Source organism: Carcharhinus amblyrhynchos, chromosome 22, assembly GCF_965287045.1.
Source record: "Carcharhinus amblyrhynchos chromosome 22, sCarAmb.v2.hapA, whole genome shotgun sequence".
In the NCBI taxonomy this organism is placed as follows: domain Eukaryota; kingdom Metazoa; phylum Chordata; class Chondrichthyes; order Carcharhiniformes; family Carcharhinidae; genus Carcharhinus; species Carcharhinus amblyrhynchos.
Window position 1 is genome coordinate 15,452,577 of NC_137345.1, and position 23,631 is coordinate 15,476,207.

The 23,631-nt window shown below is 42.6% G+C and overlaps 1 protein-coding gene across 1 annotated transcript in view; it reads right to left on the reverse strand.

Annotated features, from left to right (window-relative positions):
* Nucleotides 1–12,370, reverse strand: part of LOC145356753 (chitinase-3-like protein 1) — a 30,872-nt gene extending 18,502 nt beyond the window's left edge. The window contains exons 1-4 of the mRNA XM_080209621.1: nt 12,346–12,370; nt 11,596–11,628; nt 6,880–7,072; nt 2,419–2,475 (exon numbers count right to left, since the gene is read on the reverse strand). Coding sequence (XP_080065747.1) covers nt 2,419–2,475; nt 6,880–7,072; nt 11,596–11,628; nt 12,346–12,370 — 308 coding nt within the window. The remainder of the gene's footprint in view (nt 1–2,418; nt 2,476–6,879; nt 7,073–11,595; nt 11,629–12,345) is intronic.
* Nucleotides 12,371–23,631: the final 11,261 nt, after the last annotated feature.

Consider the following 23,631-nt stretch of genomic DNA (forward strand, 5'->3'; position numbering starts at 1 on the left):
TCTATTACAGATAGGAAATATACAGTAAATGGCAAAACCCTTAGGAGTATTGATAGGCAAAGGAATCTGGGTGTACAGGTACACAGGTCACTAAAAGTGACAATGTAGGTGGAGAAGGTAGTCAAGAAGGCATACGACATTTGCCTTCATCAGCCGGGGTATTGAGTTTAAAAATTGGCAAGTCATGTTGCCACTTTATAGAACCTTAGTTAGGCTGCACTTGGAATATAGTGTTCAATTCTGGTTGCTACACTACCAGAAGGATGTGGAGGCTTTGGAGAGGGTTCAGAAAAGACTTGCCAGGATGTTGCCTGATATGGAGGGCATGAGCTATGAGGAGAGGTTGAAGAAACTTGGTTTGTTCTCACTGGAATAATGGATGTTGAGGGGAGACCTGATAGAAGTCTACAAGATTATGAGACATGGGCAGAGTGAATAGTCAGAAACATTTTCCTAGGGTGAAAGAGTCAATTACAAGGACGCATAGGTTTAAGGTGCAAGGGGAAAGTTCTAAGAGAGCTGTACGAGGCAGATTTTTTACACAGAGAGCGGTGGGTACCTGGAATGCGCTGCCAGGGGAGGTAGTGGAAGCTGATACGGTAGTGACTTTCAAGGGGCGCCTTGACAAGTATATGAATGAAATGGGAATAGAGGGATATGGTCCCTGGAAGCATAGGGGTTTTAGTTAAGATGGGCACCATGGTCGGTGCAGGCTTGGAGGGCCGAAGGACCTGTTCCTGTGCTGTAATTTTCTTTGTTCTTTGTTCATTTGTGAATGTTGCAGAAGGGAGTACACAAGAACATAAGAGCTAGGAGCAGGAGTAGGCCATCTGGCATCTGGAGCCTGCTCCATTTTAATAAGCTCATGGCTGATCTTTTTGTGGTCTCAGCTCCACTTACCCGCCCGCTCAACATAACCCTTAATTCCTTTACTGTTCAAAAATTTATCTATCTTTGACTTAAAAATATTCAATAAGGTAGCCTCAGCTTCTTCACTGGGCAGGGATTTCCACAGATTCACAATCCTTTTGTATGAAGAAGTTCCTCCTCAACTCAGTCCTAAATCTCCTCTCCCTTATTTTGAGGCCATGTCCCATCGTTCTAGTTTCACCCACCAGTAGAAACAACTTTCCTGCTTCTATTTAACTATTCCCTTCATAATCTTATATGTTTCCATAAGATCTCTCCTCATTCTTCCGAATTCCAATTAATATAGGCCCAGTCTATTCAGTCTCTCCTCATAAGCCAACCCTCTCAAATCAACCTAATGAATCTCCGCTGCACTCCCTCCAGTGCCAGTATCCTTTCTCAAGTAAGGAGCCCAAACTGTAGACAGTGCCCCAGGTGTGGCCTCACCAGCACCATATACAGCTGCAACATAACCTTGCTGTTTTTAAACTCCATCCCTCTGGCAATGAAAGACAAAATTCTATTTGCCTTCTTAATTATCTGCTGCACCTATAAACCAACTCTTTGTGATTCTTGCACAACATCACCCAGGTCCCTTTGCACAGCAGCATGCTGCAATTTTTCACTACTTAAATAATACTCCGTTTTGCTGTTATTCCTACCAAAATGGATGACTTCATTTTTACACTATCTGCCAGACCCTTGCCCACACACTTAGACTATCTATGTCCCTTTGCAGACTTCCAGCATCCTCTGCATACTTTGCTCTGCCAATCATTTTAGTGTCATCTGCGAATTTTGACACACTACACTTGGCTCCCAACTCCAAGTCATGTATGTAAATCATAAAAAATTGCAGCCCCAACATTGATCCCTGAGATAAACTGATCGCCAACCTGAAAAACACTCATTTATCCCTGCTCTTAGCTTTCTGTTAGTTAACCAAATCCTCTATCCATGCTAATACATTATCCGTAACACCGTGCGCCTTCATCTTATGCAGCAGTCTTTGGAACAGCACCTTGTCAAATGCCTTCTGAAAATCCAGATACACCACATCTACAGGTTCCCCATTGTCCACCGCGCATGTAATGTTCTCAAAGAATGCCAGCAAATTGGTCAAACATGATCTGCCCTTCATGAATCCGTAAGAAGGCAAATTGATGGTGCTTTCTATAGAGGTGACTTTTTTTGATAAAAGATTTAAGATGGTCATTCATTGGATAATGGCCAATGATTTAAAGTTAAATTCATACTGAAGTATTTTTATTAAATACTTTGAATTGTCTGTCTGACAGAACCATTTACATTTCTTATCATTTAACATAAAATCTACTAAGAAGCCTGGAATTCCATAATTTAAGTGTCTGTTGCCATCGTACATTTGCACAATTGAAAATGGCCTATTCTACTTTGCCAAATAATCAGAGAAATGCTGACATTGATACTTACAAACTCTCGACTCACTAAATTTGGGACACAAACCATTTTGGGAAATTCAAATTTTACCTTTTGATTCCACGTGCCCAATCTCCGTAACCCAAAAGTGTTTTCAGATTCTTATTTCTGTTCAGAGAAATGATAGAAAACATGACTGTTAGTGTTAGAGTGAATAAGGGAGGAGCATTCAACATCAACATTTAATTTCTCTATCCATGTCAATGTTACACATCAATTATGTCAAAGGTCATTGGGGGGTGTGGTATCTTCCATTGCAAATTATAAGTTCAGTGGTGGGAGTGAACTTAGAGTGATTTCCATTGGGGTGGAAAGGTGGCGGGGGGAGGGGGGGAGGTGGGTGGGCGGGACTGCTGGTCCTGTGCAAATTCACATTGTTCAGTTCATAGGATTTGCATGTACGAGGACCACAGCAAATCTCAGGGTAGCAGGCAGGAAGCCACCATCCCTGACCTTCCCTCATGGGGTCAAAGGTCCTGGCACTAAATTTGGATGGCACCAGGACAGTTATTCACTCAATGTAAGCTAGAAGTTTCAGTCTGGCTGCCGTGCAAGATTCAGCATCAACCAGCATATTCCAGAACAAACAATGTGTAGCCTCCCACAATTCAGCAAAGCCTCACTGTAGATTCTCCTTCAAACCATGCAGGAAAGGTGGGAAGTGATGCTTCCTAGGGATGGCGGCAGGAGGTCTGCTGTCTGTTTGAAGTTGCCTAGGTGGAGGGTGCAGCAGAGGCTTGTGCCAGTGGGGTCCACATGAGAACCGCTCATGAGTGCATGAATGAGCAATCTGCTGTGCACCACCAGAGTAGGTGACGGAGTCTGGTGTACTATGCCTTTAAGGGTTATCACCATGACATTGCTGGAGAGGAAGTGTGACATGTGATCCAGTCTTGGCTTCACATTTGCTCCTGAGCAGAGCACACACACATACACACCCACACATTGCTGCCACTGATGACTTCAAGCTTTCTATCTGTTTATAAATGATATCATATTCCTAAGCTAAATGAACGAAACTATGACATGTTACCTGATGCATTGTGATGGTGTATTTGTATCATTTTATCAAACAAACATGGTTCCTAGTGGTGGCCAAACATCCCATCAGCAAGACCAAGTACAGGCATGACATGGTAAACATGCTGAGATTATGCTACATGGCATGAAACCACTCTTGACATTTTGGGAAGATCACAAGGGGGTCGTGCCTCAGAGAAGACTGTAAACACAGTATTCTGATTGTGCAGAAAAGGTTTGAAATCACAGTACAGCGATATTGCTCAGATAAAGAGCTGGAAAGCAAAATGAAACCTTGTGGTGAGTAGAACATTGCATCCTGAAGTTAGCACAGTGGGGAAGTGTGAGTGACAAGGCTATGGTCGGAATGGATCGTGAGGGATAGAGAATCCAAAAAATAGCAAAGAAAGGGAATAAATGTTTGGCCGGAGAATGTTGTAATTACAGTGGTGCAGCTTCAGAGAAGTGGATTAAAGCTGCTACAGCAATACTCAGACCAGGTACTAAAGAAGAGGAAAAGCAAAAGAGATAGGGCGGAATTTTACGTCCTCACCGTGCCCATTTTGCGGTGGGAAGAAGCCTTAAACTCGGGCATGATGCAACTCACGGGAGTGATGCCCAATTCCACGCCCATTCCTATTTTGCCATCCAAAAATAATCAATGTAATCGGAGCCACCCATAACAAAATTAGATTAACTGTATTCTTGAGAAAGGTCTGTCTGAGGAAAGGGGGACAAAATCAAACACTTTTAGATGGAAGACTGTTTCAGATGAAATGAATGGAAAACCAGAAAAAAGGTGGGGGGGCGGAGGCGCTTCTCCCAATTTTTACCATAGTGGACTGAGAGAATTGTGCGTCGGCCAATTGTGGGATTCCCACAGCAGTTATATATACTATTTAAATGTTTTAGTGGGCCTGGGACTAAATTCTCCAGGCCCATCAGCATTTCCCACCTCCTCAGGAGTATTTCACTCCACCAGGGATTATTATAGTTCCCAACTTTTGGGGAACTAGTTGGAGTAAAGGGGGGTAAACGGGGCCTCCAGGGGATGTGGCCGCAGGGACGGTGCCCGTTGGCCATGGGCCAAGGGGCCAAGGGGCCAAGTGTCCATGCCAAGGGGCACCTTGGCACTGCCCTCCAACCATGGTGCAGTGACATGGGCAGGGCTTAGCAGATGAGGCCTGATGAGGATGGAGCCTCAGGGGTGATCAGTGGGGATGGTGTTTCCCACTTCCACTCTGCAGGCTGGGGCTGGAGGGAGGCCAGGGATCGGGTGGGGTTGAGGGAGATGTGTTCAATCAAATGGGTGGGGTCTGCTCGGGGAGGGGTGCCTGCTGGTGGGGGGGGGGGTCGATCTGTGGAGGGCGGGGCCTCCTGGGGGAGTTTACCTGCAAGGGGGAGTCATCACAGCTGCTGGAAGCCAGGGTGGGCCAGACAGGCGGAGGGTCCAGAGCTGTCCTGCGAATAGATGAGGAGCCGCGCTGGACCGTGGGGTGGTTGGGGGGGTGGGGCAAGGCTGCAGGGATCCTGGGCGGGCTAGCATTCAAGTTGGCCAGCAAACCAGAGGATGAATTTCAGAGCCACTGTGTAAATGCAAAAGCTCGCTAGTTTCACCTTCTCCAGCATGAATAGGCCCCACTTCCAGAAATGTAATGATATGCACACTGGTAGACTTTGCATTGCACAGAGTGTGAGACATTCTTCTCTGAATTCCCATTGAAAAATACTAGTGTGAATTAGTCCAGTTTCCTCACAATTTTGACACTTAGAACATTTTGGGAGAATTCCACCCATGTTGTCAAAACGTTCACAAAATTTCCAGTCTGAATTTGGCCACAGCTGACCATTGTCCAAATCCAAAAACATTGTTGGAGATTTTGGATAGTAAATTAAAACATTTATTAAGAAAAGAAGATGCAAACACACAAGATTACATTTATACAGTTAAAATTCAACTTAAAGATCATTTCCACCAAAAGGATATCAACTTGATTCAACTCATGTGAAACATCCCTTTAGGCACCAGTTCCCATAGATACTTAATCTATAAAAATTCTAGTAATATCATCACAAGGCATTCACTCTTGCTATTGGGAAGATATGTCACAGGGCTTCTCCCGTTCTCTCTCGCACTGCACTGTGGAGAATTCCACAAGTTTTAGAAGAAAAGCCTGCTTCAGGAAACAACTGGTTCCCTTCTGGGTTGCCGAAGATTGCTTCACTTCGCTTTTTTGCACTGCTCTGATTCATCACAAAGTACACTCCTCTCAGCACAGTTTCCAACCTTTCCTTGAACAGTGTTATCTTTTTCATCTTTAAAACCATTGTTTCCAAAATATTTCTGAACTTAATCATCTACAAAATATAAAAATCTGTCATGTTCCCCCTGACCCTAGGCTATTGGCAAATCAAAATTAATAACCTTTCCCACGTTTACAATTGTCACTTTAATCAGAGGTGATGAATAAAACTACTCCGTCATGATAAACATGAAACAAATAAATATCCTAAAGGCACAGCATCGTCACATTGCAAAAGTTTGTTATGCTGTTGGGAAACTGATTTTTTGGACTCCCATCAGATTAAGTTCCCCACTCTCTGAGTTTCCCACTGCAGGTAGGACCAGAAGATTCCAGACTTGTTTGAATACGTTAACGTGAGAATAACCACTAATTATGAAATGGATCAGAATTTTGTAAATAATGTAGTTCAGAGTGAATGGTGAACTGATGCGGCAACAATAATTTCTCCCTCAATGTCAACAAAACGAAAGAGATTGACATCGACTTCAAGAAGCATAAAGGAAAACATGCATCATCAATGGGGACGGAGTAGGAAAGGTCAAGAGCCTCAGGTTTTTAGGTGTCCAGATCACCAACAACCTGGTCCCCCCATGCTGACACTATAATTAAGAAAGCCCATCAACATCTCTACTTTCTCAGAAGACGAAAGAGATTTGGCATGTCAGCTATGATACCCACCAACTTTTACAGATGCACCATAGAAAGCATTGTTTCTGGTTGTATCACAGCTTAGTATGGCTCCTGCTCTGCCCAAGACCACAAAGAACTACAAAAGGTCATGAATGTAGCCCAATCTAGCACGCAAACCAGCCTCCCACTCATTGACTCTGTCTACACTTCCCGCTGTCTCGGCAAAGCATCCAGCATAATTAAGGACCCATGTACCCTAGACATTCTCTCTTTCACCTTTTTCCTTGCTACAGAAGTCTGAGGCCATGCACTAACCAATTCAAGAACAGCTTCTTACCTGCTGCTGTCAGACTTTTGAACGGACTTACCTTGCATTAAGTCGATCTTTCTCTACATCCTAGCTCTGACTGTAACACTACATTCTGCACTCTCTCATTTCCTTCTTTATGGATGGTATGTTTTGTCTGTGTAGCACACAAGTATTCTTTTCACTGCACGTTAATACATGTGACAATAATAAATCAAATCAAATCAAATCAATAAAGATATCACTTACTTCTTTTTCAAATCATTAAATCTCTTGTATAAATCATCATCTTTCCACTCTGAGACATTTTCTTCTGAGTCATGATCAGCAAAAATCAGGTGGGTACACAGGCAAGGGTCAATATTTTCTGGGTAAAACTTAATGCTTTGTACTCTTTGTATAGAATTTCGTAAATAGTAGCAAAGCAATACGTAGGAGGAAACTAAAGTTTGAAGAAAAGATTGTAGTTATTTGAAATATTAAAGACAATAAGGTGACAAAACTGAAATAAGAAACACATGACGGACACTCCTGAATCCTTGGGCCTGTTGGGAATAAAAATTTGCTGGGGTTTCTGAGGGGATTTTTACTTTAGATCGCAGGGAAATTTTTACATTTCTCTTCAAAGTAAGTTGTTTGTCTTCATTGTTCCTGCCAGAGAGTTGTCCACAATGAAGAGAATTTGGATTTACATCTCTGAATATTTTTCCTCAATTATTATTAATTTGCTTTAATTTGGGTTGAAGACAAATATTTCACTCCAACCATGTTTAGAGAAACCTGAACGACAGAGGGGACCAGGAGAAGCTGCTGACATCTTGCAGGAGGGGAGGTGGAAATCACAGGAGCTGATGGTTGAGAAAATAATCATGTTTGGGAAGTGGAAATGTCACCCAGCTGTATAAACTTTCATATAAGTCAACCTAATCTTCAAACCTTCTCAAATCACTCGATCTCCCCTCCTACTGCACACATTTAATTGTCACTTGAATCCATTCACTGCATGGAGTTGGGGGTAGGGTGTTAGCGTGGATAGAGAACTGGTTGTCAAATAGGAGGCAGAGAGTGGGGGTCAATGGGTGCTATTCGGATTGGCGGATGGTGACTAGTGGAGTGCCTCAGGGGTCGGTGCTGGGGCCTCAGCTATTTACCATTTATATAGATGATCTGGAGGAGGGAACCGAGTGTATGGTGTCGAAATTTGCTGATGACACCAAGATTGGTGGAACGGCAAATTGCGCGGAGGGTGTGGAGAGTCTGCAGAAGGATCTAGATAGGCTGGGCGAATGGGCCACGAAATGGCAAATGGAATTTAATGTTGGCAAGTGCGAGGTGGTCCACTTTGGTAGGAATAATGGTAGGAAGGATTATTACTTACGTGGAGAAAAACTGCAGCAGGCGACGGTGCAGAGGGACCTTGGGGTCCTTGTGCATGAGTCACAAAAACCCAGCTTGCAGGTGCAGCAGGTGATCAGGAAGGCGAATGGGATGCTGGCCTTCATAGCGAGGGGGATTGAATATAAAAGTAGGGAGGTCTTGCTGCGGCTGTATAGGGCATTGGTGAGGCCGCAGCTGGAGTACTGTGTGCAGTTTTGGGCGCCGTACTTACGCAAGGATATTTTGGCCTTGGAGGGAGTGCAGAGGAGGTTTACTAGGCTGATGCCGGAGTTGAGGGGGTTGAGCTATGAGGAGAGGCTGAATAAACTAGGCTTGTACTCGTTAGAGTTTAGAAGAATGAGGGGAGATCTCATTGAGACGTATAAGATGATGAATGGGATGGATAGGATAGAGATGGAGAGACTCTTCCCGCTCAGAAAGGACAGTAGGACTAGGGGGCACAGCCTCAAGATAAAGGGGGGGCGGTTTAGAACGGAGTTGAGGAGGAACTTCTTCACTCAAAGGGTGGTGAATCTCTGGAATTCTCTGCCCGTTGAAGTGGTGGAGGCTACCTCGCTAAATATTTTTAAGACGCGGGTTGATGGGTTTTTGATAAGAGAGGGCATTAAGGGTTATGGGGAGAGGGCAGGAATGTGGAACTGAGCCACGACAGATCAGCCATGATCTTATTGAATGGCGGGGCAGGCTCGAAGGGTCAGATGGCCTACTCCTGCTCCTATTTCTTATGTTCTTATGTTCTTATGTACACTGCAGTAGATTTCCCTGGTCAATTAACTTACACCCACCAAGAGCTGCTAGCCTGTCAGAGCTCTGGTGTTCCAAGACAGTTGGGAGCAATGGCTGCTGCCAGCAATGCTCCCAACTGAGGCTTAGGGTTGTTGAAGGACCCAAGGCACCTGTGAGTGGCGCAGTGGTCAGCACTGCTGTGTCATAGCGCCAGGGGCCCAGGTTCGATTTCGGCCTTGGGTGACTGTCTATATGAAGTTTGCATATTCTCCGCAACATCTTTCTGAACTTAATCATCTACAAAACATAAAAATCTTTCATGTACTCTCCTGATCCTACGCTATTGGCAAATCAAAATTAATAATCTTTCCCACGCTTACAACTGTCAGCGTAATCAGAGCTGAAAAATAAAACTGCCCCAAAACAAGCAACATGGTACAAATAAATTTCCTAAATGCACATCATTATCATGTTGCAAAAGCTTGTTATGCTGTTGGGAAAATGATTCGTTGGACTTCCACCAAATTAAATTCCCCATCCTCCAAGTTTCTGGCAGGACCAGAATATTCCAGACTTTTTTACGGACTTCTTTGAATACATTAACGTGTCTGAATTGGTTTTGTCTGGTGCTCTGGTTTTCTCCCACAATCTAAAGGTGTGCAAATTAGCTGGATTGGCCATTGATGTTCCAAGATGAGTAGGTTAAAGTGATTTAGCGGTGTAAAGATGTGGGTTTACAGGGATAGGATTTGATATGGACCTGGACAAAACAATCTATTGGAGAGTTGGGTGCATATTCACTGGGCTGAATGTCTTCCTTCAGCGCTGTAGGAATTCTATGAATGGGGATTAATGTCACGACAATGTGGTGCTCACCCTGGCAGCCAAATTTGGTGGAGGTATGACATGGTGAAAAGTCTTTGATTGTGTCACATTCTGGTTAGAAAGCAATAGAGATGCTGCATCAGCAGCATTGTGAATCCATGGAACAGACTCAATACAAGGGATTGTGCTCAAAGCCAGAGAGCAAATGGATGCCTCATGGTGAGTGGAACAGCTCATCGGGAAGACCAGATCAGGATTCATTCAATTGAAAAAGGCCAAGGAGTGAGCTAGATCGATAGTAAATGAGGGAGAGTCAAACAAATAACTTTTTTCTCTCTCATCGTAGAAGGCAGGCCAGGGATATTTGTGAAAATCAGAGGTAGTTCTTCAGAAAAGCATGTGAAAGCAGTTACATTGACACCATTCCTGATGCTATAGAACAAGGAAGGTCCAATGGCTTTTGTCAGAATGTTAACAAAATTCCTCAGTTTGAATCGGGATGCAGCTGATCCAGCATTTCAGTTTAAGTGTTTAAACACCGGAGAGAACTATTGTTTCTTGGTGTGTATCAAACAGATAAAAATTTGTCTTGTAATTGGGAATGAAAGTCCATACATGATGAAAGCATCAGAATTAACAGCAGAGGAGCTAAGGAGAAAAAGTTGTGCACTATATTGCAAGGCTGGTTCAGAATCAGATTAAACTTCCGTATTCATCCATAGGTTTCATGTCTGTTCAACAACAGCTTACAGAATCCACAGACACTTCATCAGCAAATGCTGAGACAAGGGTATGTACTGTAATTTATCACACATGCAGCCAGCAGACAGAATTGTTGAGTTGGTGATCACATTAGCTCCCAAGGAAGCATTCCACAAGGATCTGCTGGAGAACCTAAAACTGCATAGCACCAAAGAACTACTCAAGAATGGACATAACTATAACATGATCCTCGAAGATCAATGAAGTTTATAGGTCCTGAGTGCAACATCAATTTTTGATACACTCATTAGGGACTCTTAAATCTAGCATGTACACGGTGTGGTCTTCTGCATTCAATGAGGAATTGCCCAGGTGTCCCTCAATTCTGCAAAGATATATGATAAAAAGTGCCATTGGCAGTGCATTAGAGCATTGGCTAATGGAGCTACAAAAACTTATGAACTGATCTCAACAAACTTTACACAATGGGTTGGTTCGTTTTCAATAAGAATGACAGTAAGAATAATAATAAGAGTACGTTGCTGAAAAGGAGCAAAGTATCTTTAAAAAGAAAGGGGAATATTATAAAATGGTTTTTAACAAATAAGGTCATGACATCACTAGAAAAAAAATGACCCAGTTTTAGTTTCACTTTTGTTTTTAAGCAGTGCACATCCAGACAGCTCTGCTGTGATGTGTCTACATGGCTTATATCCATGTGTATCGGCTCACATGTGGCTAATCTAAATAAATGAACCCACAACATGTTTACCCAATCCCTTACTTGTATCAGTGACTTTATATCATTAAAAAACGGGATTGGAGGGAGGTGATCAATGTCCTGTGGGGAGAAAGGGCAGGTGTGTAGCTCTCATAAGGCGCCCATTTCTCAGTGCTAGAACCTTTGCTCAAGCACTCAATGCTTTTGACAAGGGACTCCAAATCCACACCAGAAACTTGCACGCTACAATGACAGTTTGTTTGTCATGTTTCTAATGTGGAGATGGAGACTCCTTCCCCTGCCACTGGTTGATGAGTAGCAGTGGTGGGATGAAGCCCTTTAAGGGGTATTAAAGCCCACTTGTGGCCTCAGTTGGTATCAAGATGGGAAGATTGTCCGCAAGACTTTGTACCTTGGATTTAATGGTGTAGAAGGCAATGGTACCTCGACCCCACACCATCCAACCTATTAAATGTACCCCAATGTCCCAAACTTTGCTGTGAGATCGGGTTATTAAATTCCACCCTACATGACTATAAATAGGACAAGTGAAACTACCAATTTGTATGAAATAGAAATGTACAATAACTTACCCAGAGATATTTGCAGTAAGAAGACCAAACTCACTAAAATAAAAATAAATATTTTTATTTCATAACACATTTGGAAAAACAATTGTTTAAATTCTGCAGAATTTCAATGCTAAAGGATCCATTACAAACTAAGCTAAATAAATATTTTAATTTGATTATTCTCTGGTGTAAAAGTACATTCTAACAACAGGGTCACAGGTAAAATTTTATTCTGGTTTATCAACTTCTCCCGCAGGAGTCTAGTTGCCATTCATGCTGGGAGGATCTTATGGGTTTCCCAGTAGCAAGACGTATATTCAAAGGGAAACCCTGTTGACAACAGTGGGACCGTAAGTGAGCGGCACGTTGTCTCCTGCTATCGTAAAACACGCTGCAGAAAGGGAGAAAATGATTTCATTTTCGGATAAATAAACTTCAGGGTGTGAACATGATGGAGGTGAACAGTTTGTCAAAATCTAACCAAACTGGATATAAAAGAATTTCCTGAGTAGGCGCTGGCATTGAGGAAACCCACCCAGTCCCAGCACACACTATGCAATCACAGGGATGATGCCCACACAGGGCATCTTTTGGATGAGATGGTAAATAGTTCCATTGTTTATCGGGCACTGTGGGTGTAAACATTCCCATAGCAATATGTGAGAAACGAGTGGCCTTCTGATGAAATCAATCATCTGATTATACGGCTGTATTTACCGATTCAGATAGTCCAAAATGAAAATAATCCAACACAAAATATCCAATACTGACCAGTCAAGAGAAGTGTCTTCCTCATCCTAGAGCTTTTTAGATGTCCAGTCACTGGTTTTCCTTTCAGTGGTGTCTTTGATCGTGTCAGCACGAGACTGAATAAAGGATCAGTAAAAGAAATCATTGAAAAGTAAGGAATTTGGAAGGAGACAATGGGTGGAGTTTATTGGAGGCCACTGGAGTGGGACTTGGTGTGGGGGGAGCTGTGGAATTGCGCAGGATGATTTGAGCTGTACCTTGGCACCAGGAAAAAAGTGGATATCACAGGTGGCAGGAGGGCAGCGAGGCAGCAATGCCACATGGAAGCAGCAGGAAGGTAAATTAACTCGTTAAGAAGCTCATTAACTGTAATTTATATAACTCTGACTGGAATTGACCGCAGCCTTTCCAATTGAATGTGTGATGAATGGGGATCCTGTACCTCCAGAAACTCAACTATTCCAAGTTAGCGGGGAACAGAACAAGCTGTCAGACTTTGAGTGGAAAGTCAGTCAATGTGGAGTTGCTTTTCATTGGAGTGCAGACTTTCATTTGAAGCACAGAGAGGCTGAATGTTATTTCGGAGAAGCAGCTTAACTCTGAGGCTCTGAGGGACAGAGGATTAAAGGAAGAGTTCAGCATTGAAGAGCCAAGGGACAACTACTGGACATTCCATCTGAGGGCAGCAGCCAATGAAGGGAATGGAATCCAAATATGGAAATTGCCTTCAATCATATTATGGTCACTGCTGTCTTGGGGGACATAGCTGTACCCCTCCAAATATTCTGTTACATTCCTCAAAGAATGTCATATTCCCCTCGCATTCCCCATAGTCTGCAACATTTGGATTAACGAGGCGTGATTTTCCCAGTAGCCCTGTGGTGTGTTTTGTAGTGGCGAAAGCAATCTACCATTGGCCAGCGGCAGAAACTTTCAGTCCCACCGCTGTCAATGAGTTATAAGGAAAGGCTGGATAGACTGTGATTTTTTTCCTCTGGAGCATAGGAGACTGAAGAGTGATCTTATAGAGGTCTATAAAATAATGAGGGGCATAAATCAGCTAGATAGTCAATATCTGTTCCCAAAGATAGGGGAGTCTAAAATTACACAGCACAGATAAAGGTGAAAGGGGAGAGATACAAAAGAGTCCAGAGGGGCAATTTTTTCACGCAGAGCGTGGTGAGGGTCTAGAACAAGCTACCAGAGGTAGTAGTAGAGGCAGGTACAATTTTGTCCTTTAAAAAGCATTTAGACAGTTACGTGGGTAAAGTGGGTATATGGGGATATGGACCAAATGTAGGCCATTGGGATTAGTTTAGGGGTTTAAAAAAAAGGGCGCATGGACAAGTTGGGCCGAAGGGCCTGTTTTCATGCTGTAAACATCTATGACTCTAAAACATTCCGATCAGCTGTTTAGATACCTGGAGAGAGATTCAAAGATTAAATATTGGCATTTGGCAAAATTCATGTGGCCCATTATGACAGCAGAGCTACAAGAGTTAGATTGAGAACAGTGTGGTTGGCATTCAAATTACAGTAGTGTAACACAGGACACAAAGGGGGCAATTTTTCCCTCCTGTCCACCACAGGAATTGTAGCAGTGAGGGGTGGACCATTCAGATGTCCATTGACCTTGGGCAGGAGTTTCCAGTTTTGGGGTGACCCTGGCCAGAAAATCCTTCCCAAAATATCTGTGCTGAACAAAAACAGAAAATGCTGGAAAGTCCTAGCAGGTCTGACTGTACCTGTGGAAAGAGAATAGAGGTAACATTTCAAGTCTGGTTGACCCTTCAGATGCTGAGACCTACTGAAATATTCCAGCATTTTCTGTTTCTGTTTCTCTTTCTGATTCCAGCACTCACAGTGTTTTGCTGTTATGTCAATGGTGAATTTTTGTATGAGTATTGTATAAAGTTCAAAAACATCAGGGGCAATTTTGTCAAACCAAGAAGTTATCGATTATAGCTGCTAAAATGTTAGAATGAATTTTGATTTGAATTTGATTTGATTTATTATTGTCACATATATTAACATACAGTGAAAAATATTGTTTCTTGCACACTGTACTGACTGTTCATAAAAAGGAAAACAAGCGAGTGTAGAATGTAGTGTTACAGTCATAGCCAGGGTGTAGAGAAAGATCAACTTAATGCAAGGTAAGTCCATTCAAAAGACTGACAGCAGTGGGGAAGAAGTTGTTCTTGAGTCAATTGGTACGTGACCTCAGACTTTTGTATCTTTTTCGTGATGGAATAAGGTGGAAGAGAGAATATTCGGAGTGCTTAATTATGCTGGCTGCTTTGCCGAGGCAGCAGGAAATGTAGACCGAGTCAGTGGATGGGAGGCTAGTTTACGTGATGGTCTGGGCTATATTCAAGAACTTCTGTAGTTCCTTGTGGTCTTGGGCAGAGCAGAAGCCATACCAAGCTGTGGTACAACCAGAAATAATGCCTTCTATGGTGCATCTGTAAAAGTTGGTGAGAGTCATAGCTGACATGTCAAATTTCCTTAGTCTTCCGAGAAAGTTGAATGTTTAAACAGAGTACAAGTTTGAGTCTTGCCTTAATCATCATTGTAACAGACTTCCTATGGTGTCACCATTAAGAATAATGTTACTTTGTCAATGATTCGGCTTAACAATTTCAATTGTGAATAATAAAATTTTAATGTAACATCAGCAGAACCAGTCATACTCACAGTATTTAAGCAACAAGCAATAGAACCAGGATCAATATCACCGGGAGTGAGCCTCTGGACTGTAACACAGTGTGGCAAGTCTTGTTTAGATCAGCAGTATTGGGTTGTGTTCATTTATACCATTTTTTCTATGTATGTTCTAAGACCTGGATCAGCCAGAATCCAGTGGAATCAATCTGTTGAGTTTCACCCAATCATTAGGTTACGTAGACACTGCCCAGAATGAGTTGTAATTCAATGTTGAATCATCCAGATATACATTGTTAATGGTTAACAAGATTAGGGCCAACCAAGTCCATCTAACCATTGTAAAGGTACACACACATCCTGATTGTGGTTCCACTCTGTCTAGCTTCAGCCAATCATTACCTTATCTCAATGTCACGTTCTGTTGTCTTGCTCCATCAGCCTTTTTGCCATGTATTCACTCCTCTTCGAGCAAAGAGGTACTGAACAAAAAAGCCAATGGCAAAACACTCATGTTGGGAGGAAGGTTTTAATGCAGGTTAACATCCACGGCACCCGTTTGTTATCTGAATTTTTATTTGTCAATACTGTGATACAGCAGGACAGAGATTGCCATCTAAAATTGTTGAATAAAATGTTACATCTACTAGGCTATAAATTGACTAGTTGAAAGATGATTTGTTTTTCCTTTGAACATGTGTTGATCTTCATTGGAACACTGCAGCAGAAGAAGGACAGGAAGGTCAGAGTGGGAGCAAATTAGAGAATGGAAATGATAAGCAGCTGAAGCTTAGGCTAATGCTTGTGGGCTGAATGGCAGAGTCCGGCAAAGCGGTTACCCAGCTGCATTTGATCTTTCCTCATGTAGAGGAGACCCCCGCTCCCCACCTCTCCCCGCCCCCCGCCCTTGTGAACAGTGAATACAATATCCTTAAGAAATAGCACAAAGGAATCACTGGTTCACCCGGAAGGAGCGTTTGGGGACTTGGACAGAGGGAAAGGAGAAGGTAAAAGACAGACATTGTATCCCCTTTGCCTGGAAAGATGTTTCAGAAAGTGAGGAGGTCATGGGGATGACTGATGATTGAGCAGAGGGAACAGTGTCTTTGGAACGTTGAAAGGGGAAGGTGAGTTTTGTTTGATGTGAACATCACACTGCAGGTGACGGAAATGGTAGATGTGAAGGTTAGTCGAATATCTATGAAGAACCCTTTTCAGGTCCTGTGAGCAGAGGGACGGTATGGGAGCAGAAATGCGTGAGATAGATGGGACACATTTGAGGACACCGCCAACTGTGGTGGAAAATGGAGTTCTTGTACCAAGTGGAGTGTGCAGATGTTAGTCAAGAACTTTATAGAATCCCTACAGTACAGGGAGAGGCCATTTGGCCCATCACTTCTGCACCAACCACAATCCCACACAGGCCCACCCCCCCATCCCCCATATCCCTACATATTTTACCACTAATTCCTCTAACCTACACATCTCTGGACACTTTTAGCATGCCAATCGACCTAACCCACACATCTTTGGACTGTGGGCGGAAACCAAGCACCCGAAAGAAACCCTCGCAGACATGAGGAGAAAATTCCACACAGACAGCGACCCAAGCTGGGAATCGAACCCAGGTCACCGGAGCTGAGAAGCAGCAGTGCTACTCACTGTGCTACCATGCCACCCAAGGTTAGAGATGTAACTGGTTTTAAGCAGTACAGAGGCAGAGGAAAATGGGAGGAGAGGAAATGTAAAAAGAAAGGGAAAAGAAAAGTGCTGGAGTGGAAAGCAGGAGAGAATAAATGGCAAAAAAGACTGATGGATCAAGACAACAAAGGGTGACAATGGGGCAAGATAATGATTGGCTGAAGCTAGACAGGGTGGAGCCACAATCAGAATATGTGTGTACCTTTACAATGATTAGGTGGACCTGGATAGCCTTAATCTCATTAACCGTTAACAATGTATATTTGGATGATTCAACATTGGATGACAACTCATTTTGTGCAGTGACCACGTAACATAATGATTGGATGAAACTAGACAGATTAGTGCTGCTGGATTCTGGCTGATCCAGGTCTTAGAACATACATGGACAAAAATGATATAAATGAACAGAACCCAATACCACTGATCTGAAAAAGACTTGCCACACTGTGTTACAGTCCAGAGACTCACTCTCGGTGATATTGACCTTAGTTCTATTGCTTGTTGCTTAAATACTGTGAGTATGATTGATTCTGCTGATGTTACATTAAAACCTTGTTGTTCACATTTGAAATTGCTAAACTGAATCATCGTCAAAGTAACATAATTCTTAATGGCAACACCATAGGAAGTCTGTTACAATGACGATTAGGGCAAGACTTACATTTTTACTTTGTTTAAACACAAGCACATTTATTTTAATGGGTAATTTCTTGGTTTGATGAAATTGCACCCCTATGTTATTGAACCTTGTTTAATGTTCATACATAAATTCACCACAGATATAAAAGCAAAGTGCTGTGGATGCTGGAATCAGAAACAAAAACAGAAAGTGCTAGAAAAGCTCAGCAGGTCAGACAGCATTTGAAGGGTCACCCAGACTCGAAACTTTGGGTGGGATTTTATGGCCTCACTTGGGCGAGATCGTAAAATCCTGCCTGGGGCCAATGGACATCAGTGGCAAGTGGTGGAGAAGGTCCATAATTGCGATCTCACCAGCGATATCTGCGAGTTCCAGATATTGAGTCCCCGCTGGCATTCCCTGAACAGTGGAAGTAGACTCAAGATCACCTCCCCCTGCTTCCAAAAGCAGTTGGTTCTTACAAACCTGTTCTGTATTGAACTCTTTCCTCCCTCTCCAGAAAAAGACCACAAGTTGGAGAGTCAACAATGAGAGGGTGAATTAAGGAGCTGGAGAAAAGAGTACTGAGGGGCATGCAGCTCCATGTTGGACCAGTGGGAGGCTAGAAAAGAAATCTTATGATAATACAAGGATGAATATTGATGTGAAATCCTCCTCACTCCCTCTTCCCTCTGTGGCAGCCTGCAAGATTGGGGCTGAACCCAACTGTCAACATATCTCCAACATGCAAGTTAAAATGTTTCACAGCGCAAAGAAGGAGCCACTCCTTGCACATTGTGTTTGAGTTGTGATTTGACCAGCCCGTTCATAGATGCAGCAGGGTGCCCTGGAAGTTTAGACATCTGATGTTGATTTTTTCCTTCATGGTGTTGATTTTTTTTTCAATTCTGGTTCAGTGGGTGGCTTCAGAACAGCCTTTTGTAACCATGGCCGAAATGTTCCAGCTGTTCCTGCTGGTGGGATATTCCAGTGCTGACCCCCTGTCATGCGTTCCCTGATGGAGGAGTTAATGGACGATGGGATAGCTCATTGACAGCAGTGGGACTCAGAGGTCCTGCCACTGGCAAATTCTGGGTCACTTTCGCCACTACAGCACGGGGCTGCTGGAAAAATTCCCACCTCATTAATCCAGATGCTGCAGTCTAATGGGGATGAGAGGGGAATATGACATTCTCTGAAGAGAACAGAATATTTGGAAGAGCACAGCTAATGCCCCCGAGGCAGCAGTGATCATAATATGATTGAAGATAATTTCCATATTTGGAATCCCCTTCATTGGATGCTGCCCTCAGATGAAATGTCCAGCAGTTGTCCCTCAGCTTTTGAATGCTGAACTTTTCCTCTAACGCTCTGCCCCACAGATCCTCAGATTTGAGTCTCGCCTCTCTAATAATATTCAGCCTTTCTGTGCTTTAAATTAAAGCCTGCACTCCAATGAAAGGCAGCTCCACTTTAACTGACCTTTCCCGTCGAAGTCTGACAGCTTGTCTGTTCCCCACTAACTTTGAATAGTTGTGTTTCTGGAGGTACAGGATCTCCTTTCACCGCAAATTCAATTGAAAAGGTTGCGGTCAATTCCAATCAAAGGTATGTAAATTACAGTTAATGAGATTCTTAATGAGTTAAATTACTTTCCCACTTCTTCCATGTGGCATTGCTGCCTCAATACCCTCCTGCCGTCTGAGTGATCCACTTCTCTTTTCCTGGTGTTGGGTTCCAACACGAGTCATCCTGGCAATACAACAGCTCTCCCCACACCAAGTCCCACTCCAGGGATCTCCATGAAATTCCACCCATCGTGTCTTTGCAAATTCCTTACTTTTCAATGATTTATTCTACAGGTCCTTTGTTTAGTCTCATGCAGACACTGTCAAAGGCACCGCTGAATGGAAAACCAGTGACTGAACAGCTTCAAAGCTCTAGGATGGGGAAGGCATTTCTCATGACTGGTCAGTATTGGATATTTTGTGTTGGATTATTTTCATTTCAGACTTTCTAAAAGTGGTGAAAACGGCCATATAATCAGGTGATTGATTTCATCAGAAGGTCATTTGTTTCTCACTTCTGTCTGTTCATGTGGATGTTGTTCACATAGTGCCCTGGGATTGTTTACACCCACAGTAACAGGCAGATGATAGAACAGTTTAACATCTCATCCAGAACGTGGCACCACTGTTTGTGTAAGCATCATCCCTGTGATTGCCCAGTGTGTGCTGGGACTGAGTGTTTTTCCTCAATGCCAGCACCTACTCAGGAAATTACTCCTTTATATCCAGTTTGGTTAGATTTTAACAAACTGTTAACCTCCATCACGTTCACACCCTGCAGCTGATTTGTCCGAAAATGAAATCATTGTCAAAGACATCGGGTGAGATTTTCTCCCTTTCTGGAGACAGCGTGCCACTCACTAGTGGCAGGATCTTATGGTCCCACCATTGTCAACACGGTTTCCCTTTATTATACCCCTTGTCACTAAGAAATCCATAAAATCCTCCAGGCATGAACAGCAGCTAGATTCCTGCAAGAGAAGTTGATAAACCAGAATAAAAATTGATCTGTGACACTGATGTTAGAATGTACTTTTACACCAGAGGATAATCAAATTAAAATATTTATTTAGTTTAGTTTGTAATGGATCTTTTGCATTGAAGTTCTGCGGAATTTAATCAATTGTTTTTCCAAATGTGACATAAAATAAAGATGTTTATTTTTATTTTAGTGAGTTTGGTCTTCTTACTGCAAGTATCTCTGGGTAAGTCATTGTACATTCCTATTTTATATAAATTGGTAGATTCACTGGTCCTATTTATGGTCACGTAGAGTGGAATTTAATATCCCGATTTCACAGCAAAGTTGGAAGTGGTTTGGGATGTTGGGGGACAATTGATAGGTTGGATGGTGTGGGGTCGAGATAACACTGCCTTCTGCACCATTAAGTCCAAGTTACAAAGTCTCCTGGATGGCCTTCCCAACATGATACCAACTAAGACCATGAGTGCGCAGTTAATACCCATTGAAGGGCCTAAAACTGGATCACATGGCACACTTTCTTGCTAGTGATATCATGCCCTTATTTCTTAAAGCCATTTTATAACATTCCCCTTTCTTTTGAGAAATACTTTGCTCCCTTTCAGGGATTTATAACTATTTTCAATAGAATTTCATGTTTAATTAGAACTACATAAGTATGTAGAACGGATCACTCTGTGAATCTCTAAAATGTAGAGATAACCTACAAGTACGCCCAAAACTTGCAATGGCAACTTTGTCTGGAGGTCTCTTTAATTATTCTCAATGATCTGTGGGGTTCTCATTCTTGGACATTGTCCCAGGTCACATACGGAATCTTGTTTTTGATCAAATGGACTGTTCATTGTTTGAGGGAATGGAATGAATGTGACTTGCCCTCACAATTGCTCCATTGAATGTAAGGGCTTCTTAGGACCATGGCTCTAAACAAATCCTTATTGCCATAGCTAGTGGCCATGTACCTTCCGTTGAATCCTGGATTGCAAGCTTGGAAAGTCTGTTTCTTCATTTTCTATGCCCATTGGGTACTTTCTCTATTAGTTTTAGTTTTGCTCTCTGGTTTCTGAGAGAATAGAACAGGGAAAAGTAAGCAAACATGGGCTCTGCCAGTGATGGTATAGTTGCATTTAAAGATGTAGCATTCTCAGATGTAGCATTGCAATGTGTGTAGATCATTCCTAGTCTGTCTACATTTGAGAATTCGGGATTCCACTGTGTGAATTATTCGTTCAGCTCAGCTATTAGATCCAAGGCAATGAGCAGAAGAAGTAGTAAGATTGATATTCCGTTTCACAACATATCCTGAAAGGACTTCCCAATAATTTGCAGACTATTATCCATAATGATTGCTCTGTAATTGTAGCAGTAAACTAAATTGTACTTGAAGAGTGTGTTGACAGTTGTGCTTGATATACTGTGCAATTGTCATGTAATAAGGTGCTTGATAAAATAGTCGATGATGACGGTGAAGTCAGAACAATGGGCATGAAAGGCTTTGGTGCTATTTTGAACCAAGGATGGGTGGAAATTTATGCAGAGTCAGCCATTCATCTTGCTGGCTTGGCAAATGCTCTTGACATGCCTCACACTTCTTGATGTTGACCCCAATATCATTTTCAGATTTTTCATAGTTCATAAGAGAAGCAGCAGTGATTTGTGGAAAATCTTGTTCACACAGCAGGTGTTTCAAATCTGGTATGCACTGCCCCCTTGCTTAAAAAAAGGCAAGTTGACAAAAATATAAAGAACAAAAGAAAAGAACAGTACGGGAACAGGCCCTTCGGCCCTCCAAGCTTATGGCAATCATGATTCCTACCTCAATTAAAACTGTATGCACTTTCAAGTTCATATCCTTCCATTCCCATCCTATTCTTGTATTTATCTGGTTGCCCCGTAAATGCCACTATCACATCTGTTCCTAACACCTCCCCTGGAAGAGCACTCCAGACATTCACCACCCTCTGTCTTGCCTCGCACAGCTCCTGTAAATTTTTCCCCACGCACCTTAAACTTATGTCCCCTAGTACTTGACTTTTCTACCCTAGGAAAAAGCATCTGATTATCCACTCTGTCCATGCCACTTATAATCTTCTAAACCTTTATCAGGTCATCCCTCAACCTTCGTCCTTCCAGTGAGAACAAACCAAGTTTATCCAACCTCTCCTCATAAATAATACACTCCAGACCAGGCAACATCCTGGTAAATCTCTTCTGTACCTTCTCCAAAGCATCCACTTCCTTCTGACACTGTGGCAAACAGAATTGTACACAATATTCCAAATGAGGCCTAACTGAGGTTCTGTACAGCTGCAGCATGACCTGCAAGTTTCTATCCTCAATGCCGCAAACGATGAAGGCAAGCAAGCTGCATACCTTCTTGACTACCTTATCCACCTGCGTTGCCACTTCCAGTGATCGGTGAATGTGCACACCCAGATCTCTCTGCATGTCAGTACTAAATGCTCTATCATTTATTGTATAATTCCTACATGCAGTGGACCTTCCAAAATGTATTATATCAGTTTTGTCACATTAGCCATCACTCTAGCGCAGTGTCACTGCCAATGGCCCTATTTGCCACCTGCTTTGCAGAATTGGGGGGTAACCTGAGCAATTCCTCAGTGAATGCAGAAGACCACACCATGTACATGTCTTCTGCGTCCATGAAGTTCCACTCCATGTACATGTCTTGCTAGATTTAAGTACGGAAGTGAGCATGTCACAATTGATGTTGCACTTAAACTTAACTGACCTTCGAAGGTCACGTTATATTTATTAACATTCTTGAGTGTCTCTTTGGTGCTATGCATTTTTAGGTTCTCTAGTAGATCTTTCTGGAATGCTTCCATGGGAGCTAATGTGATCACCAACTCAACAATTCTGTCAGCTAGCTGCATCTGTGAAAAATCACATCCATACCCTTGTCTCAGCATCTGCAGATGAAGTGACTGTGGATTCTGTAAGCCGTTGTTGAATTTTTATGAACCCCACGAGCTGAATAGACGTTTAACTTAATTCTGAACCTGTCATGCAATGTAGTCCATGCCTTTTGCTCCTTCGCTCCTCTACAGTATATCCTGATGTATTCATCATCTGTAGACTTTTATTCCCAATTGCAAGCCAAATATTTATAGCTTACTCATCTAGTTTTAACACATCAAGAAATAATAGAGTTGTCTGCTATCTAAACACTTAAACCAAAATGCTGGGTCAGCTGCATCCCAATTCAAACTGAGGAATTTTGTTAACATTCTGACAAAAGCTATCAGACCTTCCTTGTTCTATAGCGTCTGGAATGAATGTCAATGTACTGCTTCCACGTGCTTTTCTGAAGCACTACCTCTGATTTTTACAAATTTCTCTAAACCGAGTTCTACAATGAAAGAAAAAAAAGTTACTTGTTTGATTCTCCCTTACTAGCAATTGACCTGGCTGACACCCTGGCCTTTCCTGATTGAATGAACGAGCTGTTCTACTCACCATGAGGCACCTGTATGCTCTCCAGCTCTGTACGTGAGCATTATCTCCTATATTGAGTCTTTTTTGTGGAGTCAACATGTTGCGACTTCAATATTCGCTGATGCAGCCTCTCTGCTGCTATCTGACTAGAATGTGAAGCGTCTTCTTGTGCCATGTGCCACAATCATGTCGTACCTGTACCAAACTTGGCTGTCAGGATGAGCACCATGTTGTTTGTGAAACTGATCCCCATTCATAGAATTTCTAAAGTACAGAAAGAGGACATTCAACCCAGTGAGTCTGCACTGACT